The following is a 15,088-nucleotide window of genomic DNA, read 5'->3' on the forward strand; positions in this document are numbered from 1 at the left end:
GCGACCCCATGGACTGCCGCCCACCAGGCTCCTCCACCCATGGGATTTTCCAGGCAAGAGTACTGGAGTGGGGTGCCATTGCCTTCTCCATAAGGGTGTGTCATCTGCATATCTGAAGTTATTGATATTTCTCCCGGCAATCTTGATTCCAGCTTGTACTTCCTCTAGCCCAGTGTTTCTCATGATGTACTCTGCATATAAGTCAAATAAGAAGGGTGACAATATCAGCATTGATGTACTCCTTTTCCTATTTGGAACCAGTCTGTTGTTCCATGTCCAGTTCTATCTGTTACCTCCTGACCTGCATACAGGTTTCTCAAGAGGCAGGTCAGGTGGTCTGGTATTCCCATCTCTTTCAAAATTTTCCACAGTTTATCGTGATCCACATAGTCAAAGGCTTTGGCATAATCAATAAAGCAGAAATAGATGTTTTTCTGGAACTCTCTTGCTTTGTCAATGATCCAGCGGATGTTGGCAATTTGATCTCTGGTTCCTCTGCCTTTTCTAAAACCAGCTTGAACATCAGGAAGTTCACAGTTCACGTACTGCTAAAGCCTGGCTTGGAGAATTTTGAGCATTACTTTACTAGCGTGTGAGATGAGTGCAATTGTGCAGTAGTTTGAGCATTCTTTGGCATTGCCTTTCTTTGGGATTGGAGTGAAAACTGACCTTTTCTAGTCTTGTGGCCACTGCTGAGTTTTCCAAATTTGCTGGCATATTGAGTGCAACACTTTCACAGCATCATCTTTCAGGACTTGAAATAGCTAAACTGGAATTCATCACCACCACTAGCTTTGTTTGTATTGATGCTTCCTAAGGCCCACTTGACTTCACATTCCAGGATGTCTGGCTCTAGGTGAGTGATCACACCATCGTGATTATCTGGGTCATAAAGATCTTTTTTTGTACAGTTCTTCTGTGTATTTTTGCCACCTCTTCTTCATCTCTTGTGCTTCTTTTAGTTTAGGCCCCTACCATTTCTGTCCTTTACTGAGCCCATCTTTGCATGAAATCTTCCCTTGGTACCTCTAATCTTTTTTACATGATTTTAAAAAGTTAAGGTTGGAAGAAAAAGAACACTTATCAGGTAAGCTAAGAAGGGGAAAGAAAGTAGAAGTGTGACTCAGCGTGGTGAGTAGAAGTGTGTCAGGGTGGTGACAGAAAGGGAGAAGTTGAAGACACTAATAAGGTTTCTGAGTCAGTTACTGGAGAAGTAAGTTGTATCATCATCCAAGAGAGACTGAATCACTACATGTAGATTCTTTCAGATCATGGACTTTTACCTCTACTTTACAGTCCTAGTCAAGAAAGAAGACTTAGTTTCTCGAAAGATATTATCACTAGCTGGCTAATTCCACTTCTGAAAGGAAGATCATCTTCCAATTGACAATTTACTTTATTACTCAGATACTCTCCTGTAACTCATACTGTTTAGAAGGCAGTGGGAAGCTAATGATTATACCTTACAGTGTGATATATACCCAGGAAGAGAGACACATTGAAAAGTATCAGACAGTGGAGTACAACTTTCCAGTCAACTAAGACCTGTACTTAAATCCTGGCTCTGTCATCTGATATATTTATAATCTTGAGCAAATCTTGAGAAACCAACATCAACATGTATTAAAGAAAGCCAAATAAGGCAAGACATCTGTCCTCAAGGAATTTATAGGAGAGGTAGACAAATAAGTCATTAAGAAGAAAGAATGATGATTGCTATGGTGAAAGAATGTGCAGGGTGCTATGGGGCAGAGAAAGGGGCACCCAAATCAGATGAGATGCCAGGGAAAGCTTACAGAGATATTAGCTTTGAAAGACCAAAGGGGTGTACACATAGGAATTCCAGGCAGAAGCTATGTCCCAGAAGGTTATATGTACGTGCTCAAGACTTATATTACCTCTTGTAGACATGGAGAGCCAAGGAAAGGTTTTAATTAGAGGAGTCAGGTTTTCAAACCAGAATTTTTGATAAAGCAATTGAGGAGTTGCAGAGTGGAGGATGAAGAGGAGCATTTGAGACTTGCAATAGGAAGATTGGTGAGTAGCAAGCACTCCAGTTGAGGAAAGATATGGTGAATACACAGCATGCCAGCCAAAGATGGTAAGGGGATGAGGTTAGAGCAGACACCTTGTCCTGCTTTGCCTGAGACTATCTTGCTTTAAAAAGAAACTGAAAGTACCGCACCCCAGGAAGCCATTCAGTCCCTGTGAAGCCAGTCGGATGACCAGTTCATCTGAGGCTGTGAGGTGGGAGTGAGATGGATGGGTACACTGATCCAAATCATATTCAGGTGGTAAAATCTATAAGACTCATAACGAGTTAGATGTTGTCAGGGTGGTGACAGAAAGGGAGAAGCTGAAGACACTAATAAGGTTTCTGAGTCAGTTACTGGAGAAGCAAGTTGTACCGTCATCCAACAGAGACTGAATCACTGCGTGTAGATTCTTTCAGATCATGGACTTTTACCTCTACTTTACAGTCCTAGTCAATAAACCATCTTTTGCATGTGTATTATTCGTGGGAGTGCCCTCTGTTAATTCTTCAATTTTGATTGATTTGCAATTTAGATCTGAAAAAAAAATACAAAACAAACTTTTAGTGACTCTATCTTTTGTTGGTGCAGTAAAATGGAAATATGTATCAATGGCAATATTCAGGCCATGTGTGGCAGAGTGGAGGCAGTTACTTATCTAAAGAACAGGTATTGGTGTTTGTACTTTTTAAGTTGTTCTTAGTAGAAAAGGACTGAAACTTATAGTCTGTCTCCCAGAGAGAGTCCATTTATTTTAAATAACCAAGATTAATTTGATTCTTTAAATGTGTCAAAAAATACACTTCAGACTACCATGCTTATGAAATAAACTTTAAATGATGCCTTTTAGAAAAGTCAGGGGAGAAATAAAAAAGCTAGTCAGCTCATTTTAAAATTTTCAAGTGGATATTTGATATTTATGTTGTTTTCTTATTCTCTGGATGATGGATAACATTCCTTGATTCTTTTCCAAACCAGTTTGATTGTACAAGCAACAGATAAAGGCATTCCCAGGCTTTCTGACACAACTGTGATCAAGATACAGGTGATTGACATAAATGACAATGCCCCAACTTTTCTCCCCTCTGAAGCAGTGGAAATTGCTGAAAGTAAGTGTGGTCATTTGAAATAATTGTTTTGATTAACTTGTGTATCATCTATTTTTTCAGCTGGATGCTGTGTTAAATATGCATACTATTCCTCAGCAACCACACAACTATAAATTGTTTTTATCTTCATTTTACAGAATAGAAAATGGAGAGTCAAAAATTAAATATAAAATGTCAAAGAAGTTAAAAGTTAAAGTTGAGGTTTGCATTCAAACCAGCAGGAAGCTGAGCTCCCAAGGTCAAACCACTACTCCACACAGCTTCTTTTGTAAACAGACATTTCTTAAAAGTGAAATCTGCTCAATGAAGCATCTTTTGTTGGTTGTGATGGTCACCCTAAAGCTCCCCTGAGAGAAAGTGATGTTATTAGACTGATAACTTTGTCAGTCTTTGAGTTACCAAACTCAGGTTCAGCTGCTCACCACTTGAAAGCCAATATTCGAGAGGCAAGTGTTAGAAAGGAAAGGTTGCTTTATTCAGGAGGCCAGTAACTTGGGGAAGAAGGCATATACTGTGTCCAAAGGCCAATTCCACAGTGCTAATAGGGGGCAACAGCTTTTAACGGGGAACTTCATGGGCGTATGGTTAGAGTAAGGGGGCTCCGTGCAGAGTCACCTCTGAGGATCATCTTGAAATTGGTCATGTGGTAATCTGACCATTATCTTGATTGTTTAAAGCCCAGTTAATCTTCAGTTCCAGGACTGGTTGGTTCTCATTTCTCTGAGGTCAGTTCTCAGAATTGTGATAGCGTATGCTATGGCTACAGTCCGGTCATCATGGAGTTAACTTCTTCCACCTGGTGGAGGTTTCATTGTCTACAAGACAGCTCATAGAATATGGTGCAGAATGTTCTCTATAGCCCTCGAGGAAGGACTAAAGGTCCTTGACCTTGCTTAAGGACTGAACTGTTATTGTTTTGTCCTGTTTGACTGTTTTTCCTTTGTTTCTGTGTCTCCTCATTTCTCTGACTAAGTTTATTTTATTAATATTATTTGTTATGGGGGCATGCTGGGTGGCTTGCAGAGTCTGAGTTCTTTGACCTGGAATCTAACCCAGGCCAAAACAAGGAGTCCAAACCCCTGGACTGCCAGGGAATTCCCTAAATTTATTCTTTGGCTAAATTTTTTCTATGAAAAAAAGACAAGGAAAGGCCATGGTGGAGGAGGGTTTGTCCCAGGAAGGCCCCATAGGGCCCTGCTCAGTTTATTTGCAATATACTAATGACAAGTAATAAGTGAAGGGAGTTGGATGATTTTTGCACAGTCATCATTTTCCTCTGCTGCTGCTGCTGCTGCTGCTGCTGCTGCTGCTGCTGCTGCTGCTGCTGCTGCTGCTGCTGTTAAGTCACTTCATTGGTGTCCAACTCTGTGCAACCCCATAGACTGCAGCCCACCAGACTCCCCGCGTCCCTGGGATTCTCCAGGCAAGAACACTGGAGTGGGTTGCCATTTCCTTCTCCAATGCATGAAAGTGAAAAGTGAAAGTGAAGTCGCTCAGTCGTGTCCGACTCTTAACAACCCCATGGACTGCAGCCCACCAGGCTCCTCCATCCATGGGATTTTCCAGGCAAGAGTGCTGGAGTGGGGTGCCATTGCCTTCTCCTTCCTCTACTACTATAAGCTAAAGTTCAACTTCTGCAGAAAACTTTTATCACATTAATGGTAGAGGTTGAAAATACAAAGTTTTACATGATATGCTGATTCATCTTAATTGTTTGGGTCTCTGGGCTACATGATGACTCCATAGTCTGTGATCTCAAAGTTGTCTGTGGTCAACAGCTGTACTGGTAAAACCCAACCCAACTTTTTATAGTTGAAATTGCAGATAGTGGCCCATCACTCTCCTCTCTCTTTTCACTCTTAATATCCAACTTATTCCTAAAATGTGCCTAACATTTTGTTATGTTCACTTTCCAAACAAGTTACAAACATCACTGCTCAAAGAGGGGTATATTCCAGCAATTTTTATATTTAAGAATACCTATAAATATTTTAAATAATTTAAAATATTATACTAATAAAAAATTGTCTAGTTTTATCTCTCACCTATTTGATGTGTTTTCATCTGCTTTTACTGAAAGTGCTATTCTAAAGCACATGCATTGGAATCAAAATGCAGTAATGTGCTCAGAATAAATATATCACAAAAATAAACCGTGTATATCAAAACTTACCATAAGGAGTCAAGTGTAATTGGTGCATGTCAAGGGTGTTCAAATTTGAAATATGAAAATTATTAGTCTCATACACAGTGGAATTATTCTAAGTGTCCTGGAATCTTCTTTCTACCTGTACCATACCTATGAAGTCCAAACCAAAGTCCCTGTCCTGGCAGTTTAAAGAACACATATGTTATGTGAGACATTTACCATGACATCTATTTGTGATTTTTTTGTGTGTGAATACTATTAGAGATCTTTTGTGATCACCAGTATGAAGTATACTTTCTATAGTCTTGATAATTTTGAGAGTCGGGTTTTAAGAGGAGGAAGCAGTGTGTGCCTCTCAAAAGAAATAATTTTATAAAAATGAATATGAGGAACTAAGTATCTAGCTTCAGTATCAAAACTTTTTCATTTAAATCTTGCTTGCTTTTCAGAATTTTATGTTTTGAATAATAACCTTCTTCCTACCCACATCACCCATGAATATATGATTTGATATGGAAATTATATAGTGCAAATAAGTGACTTACAATGTTTCTTGGTGCTGGGATTGTGTGATAAACATATGATAAAAAGTGAAATATAAAATTGAAAATCGTCTACCTCTTCAATTCCCTACTCAGTGGTAAATTTTCCCTTTTATTGGGCTCATAAATTCTTCAGAGTTTTTATTCAGTTTGTAATGAGCCTTGTATGAGAAATCATGCCAAGAAACAGCAAATCATATTGGACAAAAAATAAAAATGCTTGGATTGAACTATTAAAGAAAAATATTTCAAAGGATGACTTTTAATCAAGACTGACAGTGGTCATGACTATTTCAGATTCTTTGCCTGGCACGATTGTGACTTGGATATCAGTTTATGATGTGGATTCGAATCCAGCTTTCACCTTCAGTTTTGTCAAAGAGAGTAATTCTGGAACCAAGTTTGCTATTGATCGGAACACTGGGGTAGTGGTGCTGGTTGAAACACTGGATTTTGAAGAAGCTACTAAATATGAGCTGCAGATCCAAATTTCAGATTTGGTGCACCAAACAGAGGGGACAGTCACTGTCCATGTGCTGGACGTCAACGATAACCCACCAGTATTTTCTCAGGATTCTTACCAGGTAAATAACATAAAGAGATGCTGAGACCATGACCAAACCTGAAAGAACAGGCAATAATGTAAACTGAACCACAGTCAACAAAGCAATGTAGACAGACAGATAGTATTCACTGTTTTTACTGCCTAAGTTGATGCTGAGAGTTTTATATTTAGCATCATGGAGAGTAGAAGTACATATGGAATTGAATCTCTCATTCAATTCAATTTCTTAAGTATGTAAGTAACATAAGGCTCATAATTACACAGTGGACAGTGTAATGAAACATTAGCGAATACATTAGTGAATACATTAGCTATCCTCCACTACACAGAAATAATTTAGAAGGAAATTTTTTCATAATAAAAATCAATACTGCATGAAACATCTTTTAAAAATTTTTAATTTTGTTTTTCTGAATTCTGGAAATACTAACACAATCTTCTTAATATGTTCACTCTGTAAATTAATAAAGTCAGGTTCTCTGTTACTTCCATAAACAAAATAAATAAAAGAGTCAGGTCCTGGCTCTGCTCATGAAAATAGCTGTGTTCTTTAAGCACAAGGCCTGTCTCCCTTTTTATTTCCCCTTCAGGTCACCATTTCCGAACTGGTGCCTCTGGGGCACCCAGTGCTGACCGTTGTGGCCACAGACGTGGAAAGCAGTGAGAACATTACTTACAGGATCCTTTCCTCTTCCAAGATGTTTTCAGTTGATCCTGCCAATGGTGAGTTATTTGTAGTGGCTGTAGGATTCATAGGTTTGGGTTACAGAGAGGAAACCTGAAATAATCCTTTCCAAATATGCCTAAAATAACCCCCAGGCCCTCCTGCTGGGGTCATAGACACCACCTTCTTGTTTCTCTTATTGTCAGATGCTGTGATAGCAAATTCTGGTGCTATTTCTCTTCTCCAACATCTCAATGGTTGGAAAGAAAAAGGAATTGATTAAATGCTGGCAAATGCACAGAAATTCAGAGACCTCAGTATAGTAAACACCAGTTCATTCAGCCGTCTGATTACAGTTGAGGTAATTAACCAGGCCTCCACAAGAATCAAAGTAAAATGGAAGGGATTCATTTAGAACTGAAGACTGCATGTTACCAGAATTTGGAAGCTTTTTTCCCAAGCCAAGTATAAGAAGTTTGGTGATAGTATATATTTAAAAAGGAACACAAAAAACTGAAACAGGAAAGTTTTTTTGAGCACCTCTATTAAATGGAGTGGGCTTCCCTGATGGCTCAGATGGTAAAGAATCTGCCTGCAATGCAGGACACCAGCTTCAATCCCTGGGTCAGGAAGACTCCCTGGAGAAAGGAATGGCAACTCACTCCAGAATCTTTGCCTGGAGAAGTCCATGGACGGAGTAGCCTGGCAGGCTACAGTCCATAGTGTTGCAAAAAGTCAGACATGCCTGAGAGACATTTACCCATTAAGTAGAATGTTCTGTAGTTTTGATGCTGTTCTTATTTCTTCGATGCCTCACAAGGCTCTTTGTTTGGTTATTAGAGATCAAGATATTTATGGTTGTAAAATGCATTCAGGCAAGTGATTACAGAAAAGTTAAGCATTGTATAGAGACACTATAACAGCAAATAGAGTTCCTTGGACAGCAAGAAGATCAAACCAGTCAATCCTAAATATTCACCCTGAATATTCATTGGAAGGACTGATGCTGAAGCTGAAGCTCTGATATGTTGGCCACCTGATGTGAAGAGCTGACTCATTAGAAGAGACTCCGATACTGGGAAAGATTGAAGGCAGGAGGAGAAGGGGGCGACAGGAGATGAGATGGTTGGATGGCATCACAGACTCAATAGACATGAATTTGAGCAAATTCTGGGAGATAGTGAAGGACAGAGAAGCCTGGCTTACTGCAATCCATGAGATCACAAGGACTCAGATGTGACTTAGCAACTGAACAACAGACATTAAAAGCCAAACTTAATAAAGATGAATAATTAATAAAGTGCTGTCCATAGCAGAGCATGCTCCAGAAAAATAACAGGGCCTGGGACATGGACATCACCAGATGGTCAACACTGAAATCAGATCGATTATATTCTTTGCAGTCAAAGATGGAGAAGCTTTATAGAGTCAACAACAACAAAAAAATATCTGGAGCTGACTGTGTCTCAGATCATGAACTCCTTATTGCCAAATTCAGAATTGCATTGAAAAAAGTATGAAAAGCAACCAGACCGTTCAGATATGACCTAAATAAAATCCCTTATGATTATACAGTGGAAGTGACAAATAGATTCAAGGAATTAGATCTGATAGATAGAGTGCCTGAAGAACTATAGATGGAGGTTTATAAAACAGTACAGAACGTGGTGGTCAAAATCATCCCCAAGGAGAAGAAATGCAAAAAGAATAAATGGTTGTCTGAGGAGACCTTATAATCAGCTGAGAAAGGAAGAGAAGCGAAAGGCAAAGAAGAAAAGAAAAGATATATCTTTCTGAATGCAGAGTTCCAAAGAATAGAAAGGAGAAATAAGAAAGCCTTCCTAAGTGATCAATGCAAAAAAAATATAGATAAACAATAAAATGGGAAAGACTAGAGATCTATTCAAGAAAATCAGAGATACCAAGGGAACATTTCATGCAAAGATGGGCACAATAAAGGACAGAAATGGTATGGACCTAACAGAAGGAGAAGATATTAAGTAGAGGTGGCAAGAATACACAGAAGAACTATACAAAAAAGATCGTCATGACCCAGATAACCATGATGGTGTGATCATTCACCTAGAGCCAGACATCCTGGAATGTGAAGTCAAGTGAGCTTTAGGAAGCATCACTATAAACAGAGCTGGTGGAGGTGATGGAATTCTAGCTGAGCTATTTCAAATCCTAAAAGATGATGCTGTAAAATTACTGTACTCAATATGCTGGCAAATTTGGAAAACTCAGCAGTGACCACAGGACTGGAAAAGGTCAGTTTTCATTCCAATCCCAAAGAAAGGCAGTGCCAAAGATGTTCAAACTACCACACGATTGCACTCATCTAACACACCAGCAAAGTAATGCTGAAATTTCTTCAAGCTAGGCTTCAACTGTATGTGAACTGAGAACTTCCAGATGTTCAAGCTGGATTAAGAAAAAGCAGAAGAAACAAAGATCAAATTGCCAACATCTGCTGGATCATAGAAAAATATTTACTTTGCTTCATTGAATATGCTAAAGCCTTTGACTGTGTGGATCACAACAAACTGGAAAATTCTTCAAGAGATGGGAATACCAGACCACCTAACCTGCCTCTTGAGAAATCTGTATGCAGGTCAGGAAGCAACAGTTAGAACTAGACATGGAACAACAGACTGGTTCCAAACAGGGAAAGATGTATGTACTTCAAGGCTGTATAGTGTCACCATGCTTATTTAACTCAAATGCAGAGTACGTCATGAGAAACGCTGGGCTAGATGAAGCACAAGCTGGAATCAAGATTGCCGGGGGAAATATCGATAACCTCAGATATGCAGGTGACACCACCCTTATGGCAGAAAGTGAAGAACTAAAGAGCCTCTTGATGAAAGTGAAAGAAGAGAGTGAAAAAGCTGGCTTAAAACTCAACATTCAGAAAACTAAGGTCAGGGCATCCAGTCCCATCACTTCATGGCAAATAGATGGGGAAACAGTGGAAATAGTGAGAGACTATTTTTTGGGGCTCCAAAATCACTGCAGATGGTGACTGCAGCCATGAAATTAAAAGACGCTTGCTCCTTGGAAGAAAAGCTATGACAAACCTATGCAGCATTTTTAAAAGTACAGATATTACTTTGCTGACAAAGGTCCATCTAGTCAAAGCTATGGCTTTTCCAGTGGTCATGTATGGATGTGAGAGTTTGACCATAAAGAAAGCTGAGCACCAAAGAATTGATGCTTTCGAACTGTGGTGTTGGAGAAAACTCTTGAGAGTCCCTTGGACTACAAGGAGATACAACCAGTCAATCCTAAAGGAAATCAGTCCTGCATATGCATTGAAAGGACTGATGCTGAAACTGAAGCTCCAATACTTTGGCCACCTGATGTGAAGAACTAACTCATTGGAAAATATCCTGATGCTGGGAAAGATTAAAGGCAGGAGGAAAGGGGGATGACAGAGGATGAGATGGTTGGATGGCATCAACGACTGGATGGACATGAGTTTGAGCAAGCTTCTGGGAGTTGGTGATGGACAGGGAAGCCTGCCCTGCTGCCATGCATGGGGTTGCAAAGAGTCAGACACGATTGAGCAACTGAACTGAACTGAATTGGGACACGTTATGCTGTGCGTTCCCCATCTGTACCCACCACTGTGTCATTTCACAAGGGAGAGCTGACTTAGAAGTTAACTTCTGAAAGATGGATGTTAACTGGTTTCCTGTTACTAGGTTTACTGTTCTGATAGTTTTGCAGTTACATGAATACTGAATCCTTATGTTGTATACACTGGAGACTAATACAATGTTGTATATCAATTATATTCTCAATTTTAAAAAGTTAACCTCAGGATTACCTGAAGGGAGAATCTGGTATGAGGCCCTTGGAATGTGATAATTGGGAGAAGTAGCTAATGTAGCCCCATGGCCTGTGGATGAATGGCTACTGTGTGGATTTAAATATGTCAGGAATTTGACTTTTCTGTCCCTCTGTCTTAGTGTGTCTCACTCTCTTGGCTGCAGCAAATCACAATCCTGACAGCACTTTTCTTTTTATTTGTCTTAGCAACAAACTTTACAGTAAGACATTGATTAGAACGTTTTTAAAATCTTGACAGTTACCTTGTCAGCTGAGTTCATAGTGGGACTCTAACTGAAATGTGGCATTTAAAACATACTGTTTTATTTTCTTTCTTCATGGCTGTACTAAAAGCATATTTACCTTAAAAAAAAACATTTTTACATACATACATACATACATACATACATACATATATTTTAGAATAATAAAATGTATTATATATATTTCAAAATGTGGATTTAAAAATGATAAAATATATTACATATATTTCATCAATAGTGGGAAAATCCACTTGCTGAATAAACCCATAGCTTTAGGAAAGACCTGTCTAGAATTAAGCGATAGTTGTTAAGTCTGCATTACTATATTTACTACTTTCATTTGACTCGAATGAGTACCATCTGGTATTTCCAAAAATTTATGCCAGAATGTCTCTATGCATGTTTCTATTGATGGTAGAATGGGTTATGCATTATTCAAATAAGAATGTGTGTGTTCAGTTGCCTCAGTCATGTCTGACTCTTTGTAACCCCATGTACTGTAACCCTCCAGACTCCTCTGTCTATGGGATTCTCCAGGCAAGAATACTGGAGTGGGTTGCCATTTCCTTCTCCAGAGGATATTCCCAACCCAGGTATAGAACGCATATCTCCTGCATTTCGTGCATTGCAAGTGTATTCTTTACCTGCTAAGCCACCTGGGAAGCTACCTTTCCTTAAAAAGTAGTAATGGGACAACTTACCATACAAAAATGAATTTTTAAAAAAATTATGGCAAATAACCTTTAAGCAGCACACATATTTAATTGAGTGAATGCCATGAATATTTCTGAATCTTAAGTGTTACAGAGGTATAAATATAATAATTTAAGCTTTCTATTTAGGGTTACCCTTGGTTATCACTTAAATGACACATCTAACAGATAACTTTACATATTAGTAAATATTTGCTGACTAAGAGGATCAGACAAATTTTATTTCACAACATTGTAAGGCTGTGTTGTTTTTCAGGCACAATATTTACTGTCAATCCTGTCTTCCTTATGGAGAGAAAATCAACAATTCGATTTCTTGTTGAAGCCAGTGATGGTGGATTTCCTGACCTGAAGGCTGTTACCTTAGTGGAGACAGAAATACAAGATATGAACAATTATGCCCCTGAGTTTGCAGTAGAATATTATAATCTTAGCTTAAGTGAAGACACTCCAGTTGGAAGCACACTTGTCACCTTCTCAACCATTGACCAGGACTGGACCCGTGAAAACACGCATGTTGAATATTCTATCATCAGTGGTAATTCACAGAACAATTTCCATGTGGAAACTAGTTTTATTCATTCCGAATATTCTTATAAGCAAGTTGGTTATCTAGTGTTGCTTCACCATCTGGACAGAGAAGCAACTGCCAGTCATGAGCTTGTCCTTCTGGCATTTGACCATGGTTGCCCTCCACTGAGTTCCTCAGCCACTGTATCAATAGAAGTCCTCGATGTGGATGATAACCCACCTGCATTCAGCAGTCTGGAATATTATGCCCACATCAAGGAAAGTACCCCTCCAGGGAGTCCCATCATTGTGGTCTCAGCAAGTGACCGTGATGTGGGCTCACATGCAGAAGTCAGCTACTACTTAACCTCTGGAAATGAGAAGCAGCATTTTTGCTTAGAAGAAAGAACTGGAGTTCTTTCTTTGATTAAACCACTAGATTATGAAGAAACAGTAAAATTCATTTTAACTGTCCAAGCTTCAGATGAGGAAAGGAAGCATTTTTCTTTTGCAATTGTGTTTGTCAATGTCCTGGATGACAATGACCATGCACCTCAGTTTATGTTCCCAAACTTGAACTGTGCTGTTCCTGAAAATCTGCCTGTTTTCTCCACCATATGTTCCGTACATGCTTTGGATTTTGATGCAGGTCCTTATGGAGATATGACCTATTCTATTGTATCACCCTGTCCTCTCCCTCATGAAATGCCACATGATCATAACTTCTTCCTCATTGACCCTTTAACAGGGGATATTAGTGCTCAGCAAGTCCTTGACTATGAAAATGACAAGAAATACTGCCTCATAGTTCAGGCCAAAGACAAGGGTGGCTCAACAGCCTCCTTAATGGTTTGGGTGGATGTTGAAGGGATAGATGAGTTTGAACCCATTTTCACTCAGGATCAATATTTTTTCAACCTCCCAGAAAAGAGTCATGTAAGACATTTGATTGGCAGCGTGGAAGCATCAGATGCAGATGCTGGTGTTGATGGAGTCATCCTTTACTCCCTGGAAACTCCATCTCCTTTCTTTTCAGTAAATAAAACTAATGGAAATATTTATCTGAGTAGAGCACTTCCCACAGTAAAAAGTCAAGTCGGCAAAGAAGACACCATCGAAATGAAGATAATTGCTCATAGCCCCAAACTGGACTCCAAGTTTACATCTTGTACTGTTTTTGTGAATGTGTCTTTTTCCTCAGAAGGGAAACATTCCTCAGGGTCAGCTAGCAGCTTTTCGATCAGTCTCACCATCTCCTTTCTAGTGTTTCTGTTGCTTGTCTTCATTCTAATTGTACTGATTTTAAAACATAAACAAAAAGATGTGATAAATAATTATGAAGAAAAGAAAACATCATCATCCTTAGATATCAATTTGAGACTCACCAGGGATGCCAGTGCACTGAAACCCTTCCAGAAAACTAAACAGAGCGGTGATAAGGCAGCGCCTGTGGACTGCACGCCTGGATGGTTGAGTTTAATAAGAGTCACGGAGAAGGACACTGCACATCTGTACAGGCGCTCAAACTCCAGTGACCACTGTTCTGTGGAAGGAGAGACTGCAGAAGATAAGGAGATCCAGAGGATAAATGAACACCCTTACAGAAAGGATGCCGACTCAACTTTGAGTAATCAGGAGTCCAGGGTGCCAGACTCTGGGATTCCAAGAGACTCAGACCAGCTCTCTTGTTTGTCTGGGGGAACTGATGTGATAGTCACTGCTGAAACAGCAGAAACCAGCCACATGTTTGAGGAACGAGATCAAGGAGAGGGCTGTGGCATGACCTATGTTCAAAATAATGTCTTACCCCAGCCACTGAAGAAGAGAGAGGTAAAAGTTGGCACCCAGGCTGATGTCAGAAAAGAGACTGTCTTTATTTCAAGTGATCAGGAAGCAGGATGTGCAGCTCTCTCAACCCAGAAAGACTCTGATCATGATGTCATGATGAAATATCCCTGGGATTATCTCCTTAGTTGGGAACCCAAATTCCAACCTCTTGCCTCTGTATTTAATGATATTGCAAAACTAAAGGATGAGCATTTACATATGCCTGGCATTCCAAAAGAGAAGAAATATTTTGTTTTTCCACCCCCTTTGATAACAGCAGTAGCCCAACCTGGGATTAAAGCAGTTCCACCAAGAATGCCAGCCATAACCTCAAGGGAGGTACTTCAGAAATACCCACACTCCCCCATTTGCTATCATCACAGTTCTCTGCCAGAAGACATGACTCCCAGTTTTTCCCCATCCCCTTCACTACTGACCACACAGACCCCTGCCATGACTCCACTGCTGTCAGATGGAGAATTATTTGGGACACATTTGGCTGGTTCTTGCCTTGAACCTAAAGCAGCGGATGGAGTTGAAATATAAAACAATGGTGATATTGAGCACCTGCTCCCCATTGGTCACGAATGACTGGACAAAACATTCCAAAGCAAGCTCCTTGAGATGGAGTTCATTCATCTACGAGTGAGGGGTATAATTTAGTCTGGGTTTCTAGAACCCTCTCATTTAAGTTTATCAAATTCATTTCAGTCTTGATGATAAGTTACTCTGTCTTTTAACCTCTACATTTTGCTGTCAGGATTCAAGTTTGTATATATTAAGTAGTGTATATTCTGCCATACCTGGTCTTCTGTATGGCTAGATTTCCAAAGGTCACAGTGAACTTGACTGACTGCCAAAATGTTTATATGAAAAAGA

The 15,088-nt window shown here is 39.5% G+C and overlaps 1 protein-coding gene across 1 annotated transcript in view; it reads left to right on the top strand.

Annotated features, from left to right (window-relative positions):
* DCHS2 (dachsous cadherin-related 2) overlaps window positions 1-14,755 on the top strand; it is a 346,741-nt gene extending 331,986 nt beyond the window's left edge. The window contains exons 17-20 of the mRNA XM_052655032.1: window positions 3,012-3,142; window positions 6,131-6,417; window positions 6,989-7,121; window positions 12,129-14,755. Coding sequence (XP_052510992.1) covers window positions 3,012-3,142; window positions 6,131-6,417; window positions 6,989-7,121; window positions 12,129-14,755 — 3,178 coding nt within the window. The remainder of the gene's footprint in view (window positions 1-3,011; window positions 3,143-6,130; window positions 6,418-6,988; window positions 7,122-12,128) is intronic.
* The last annotated feature ends 333 nt before the right edge of the window (window positions 14,756-15,088 follow it).

The sequence above is a fragment of the Budorcas taxicolor genome, chromosome 17, assembly GCF_023091745.1.
Source record: "Budorcas taxicolor isolate Tak-1 chromosome 17, Takin1.1, whole genome shotgun sequence".
In the NCBI taxonomy this organism is placed as follows: domain Eukaryota; kingdom Metazoa; phylum Chordata; class Mammalia; order Artiodactyla; family Bovidae; genus Budorcas; species Budorcas taxicolor.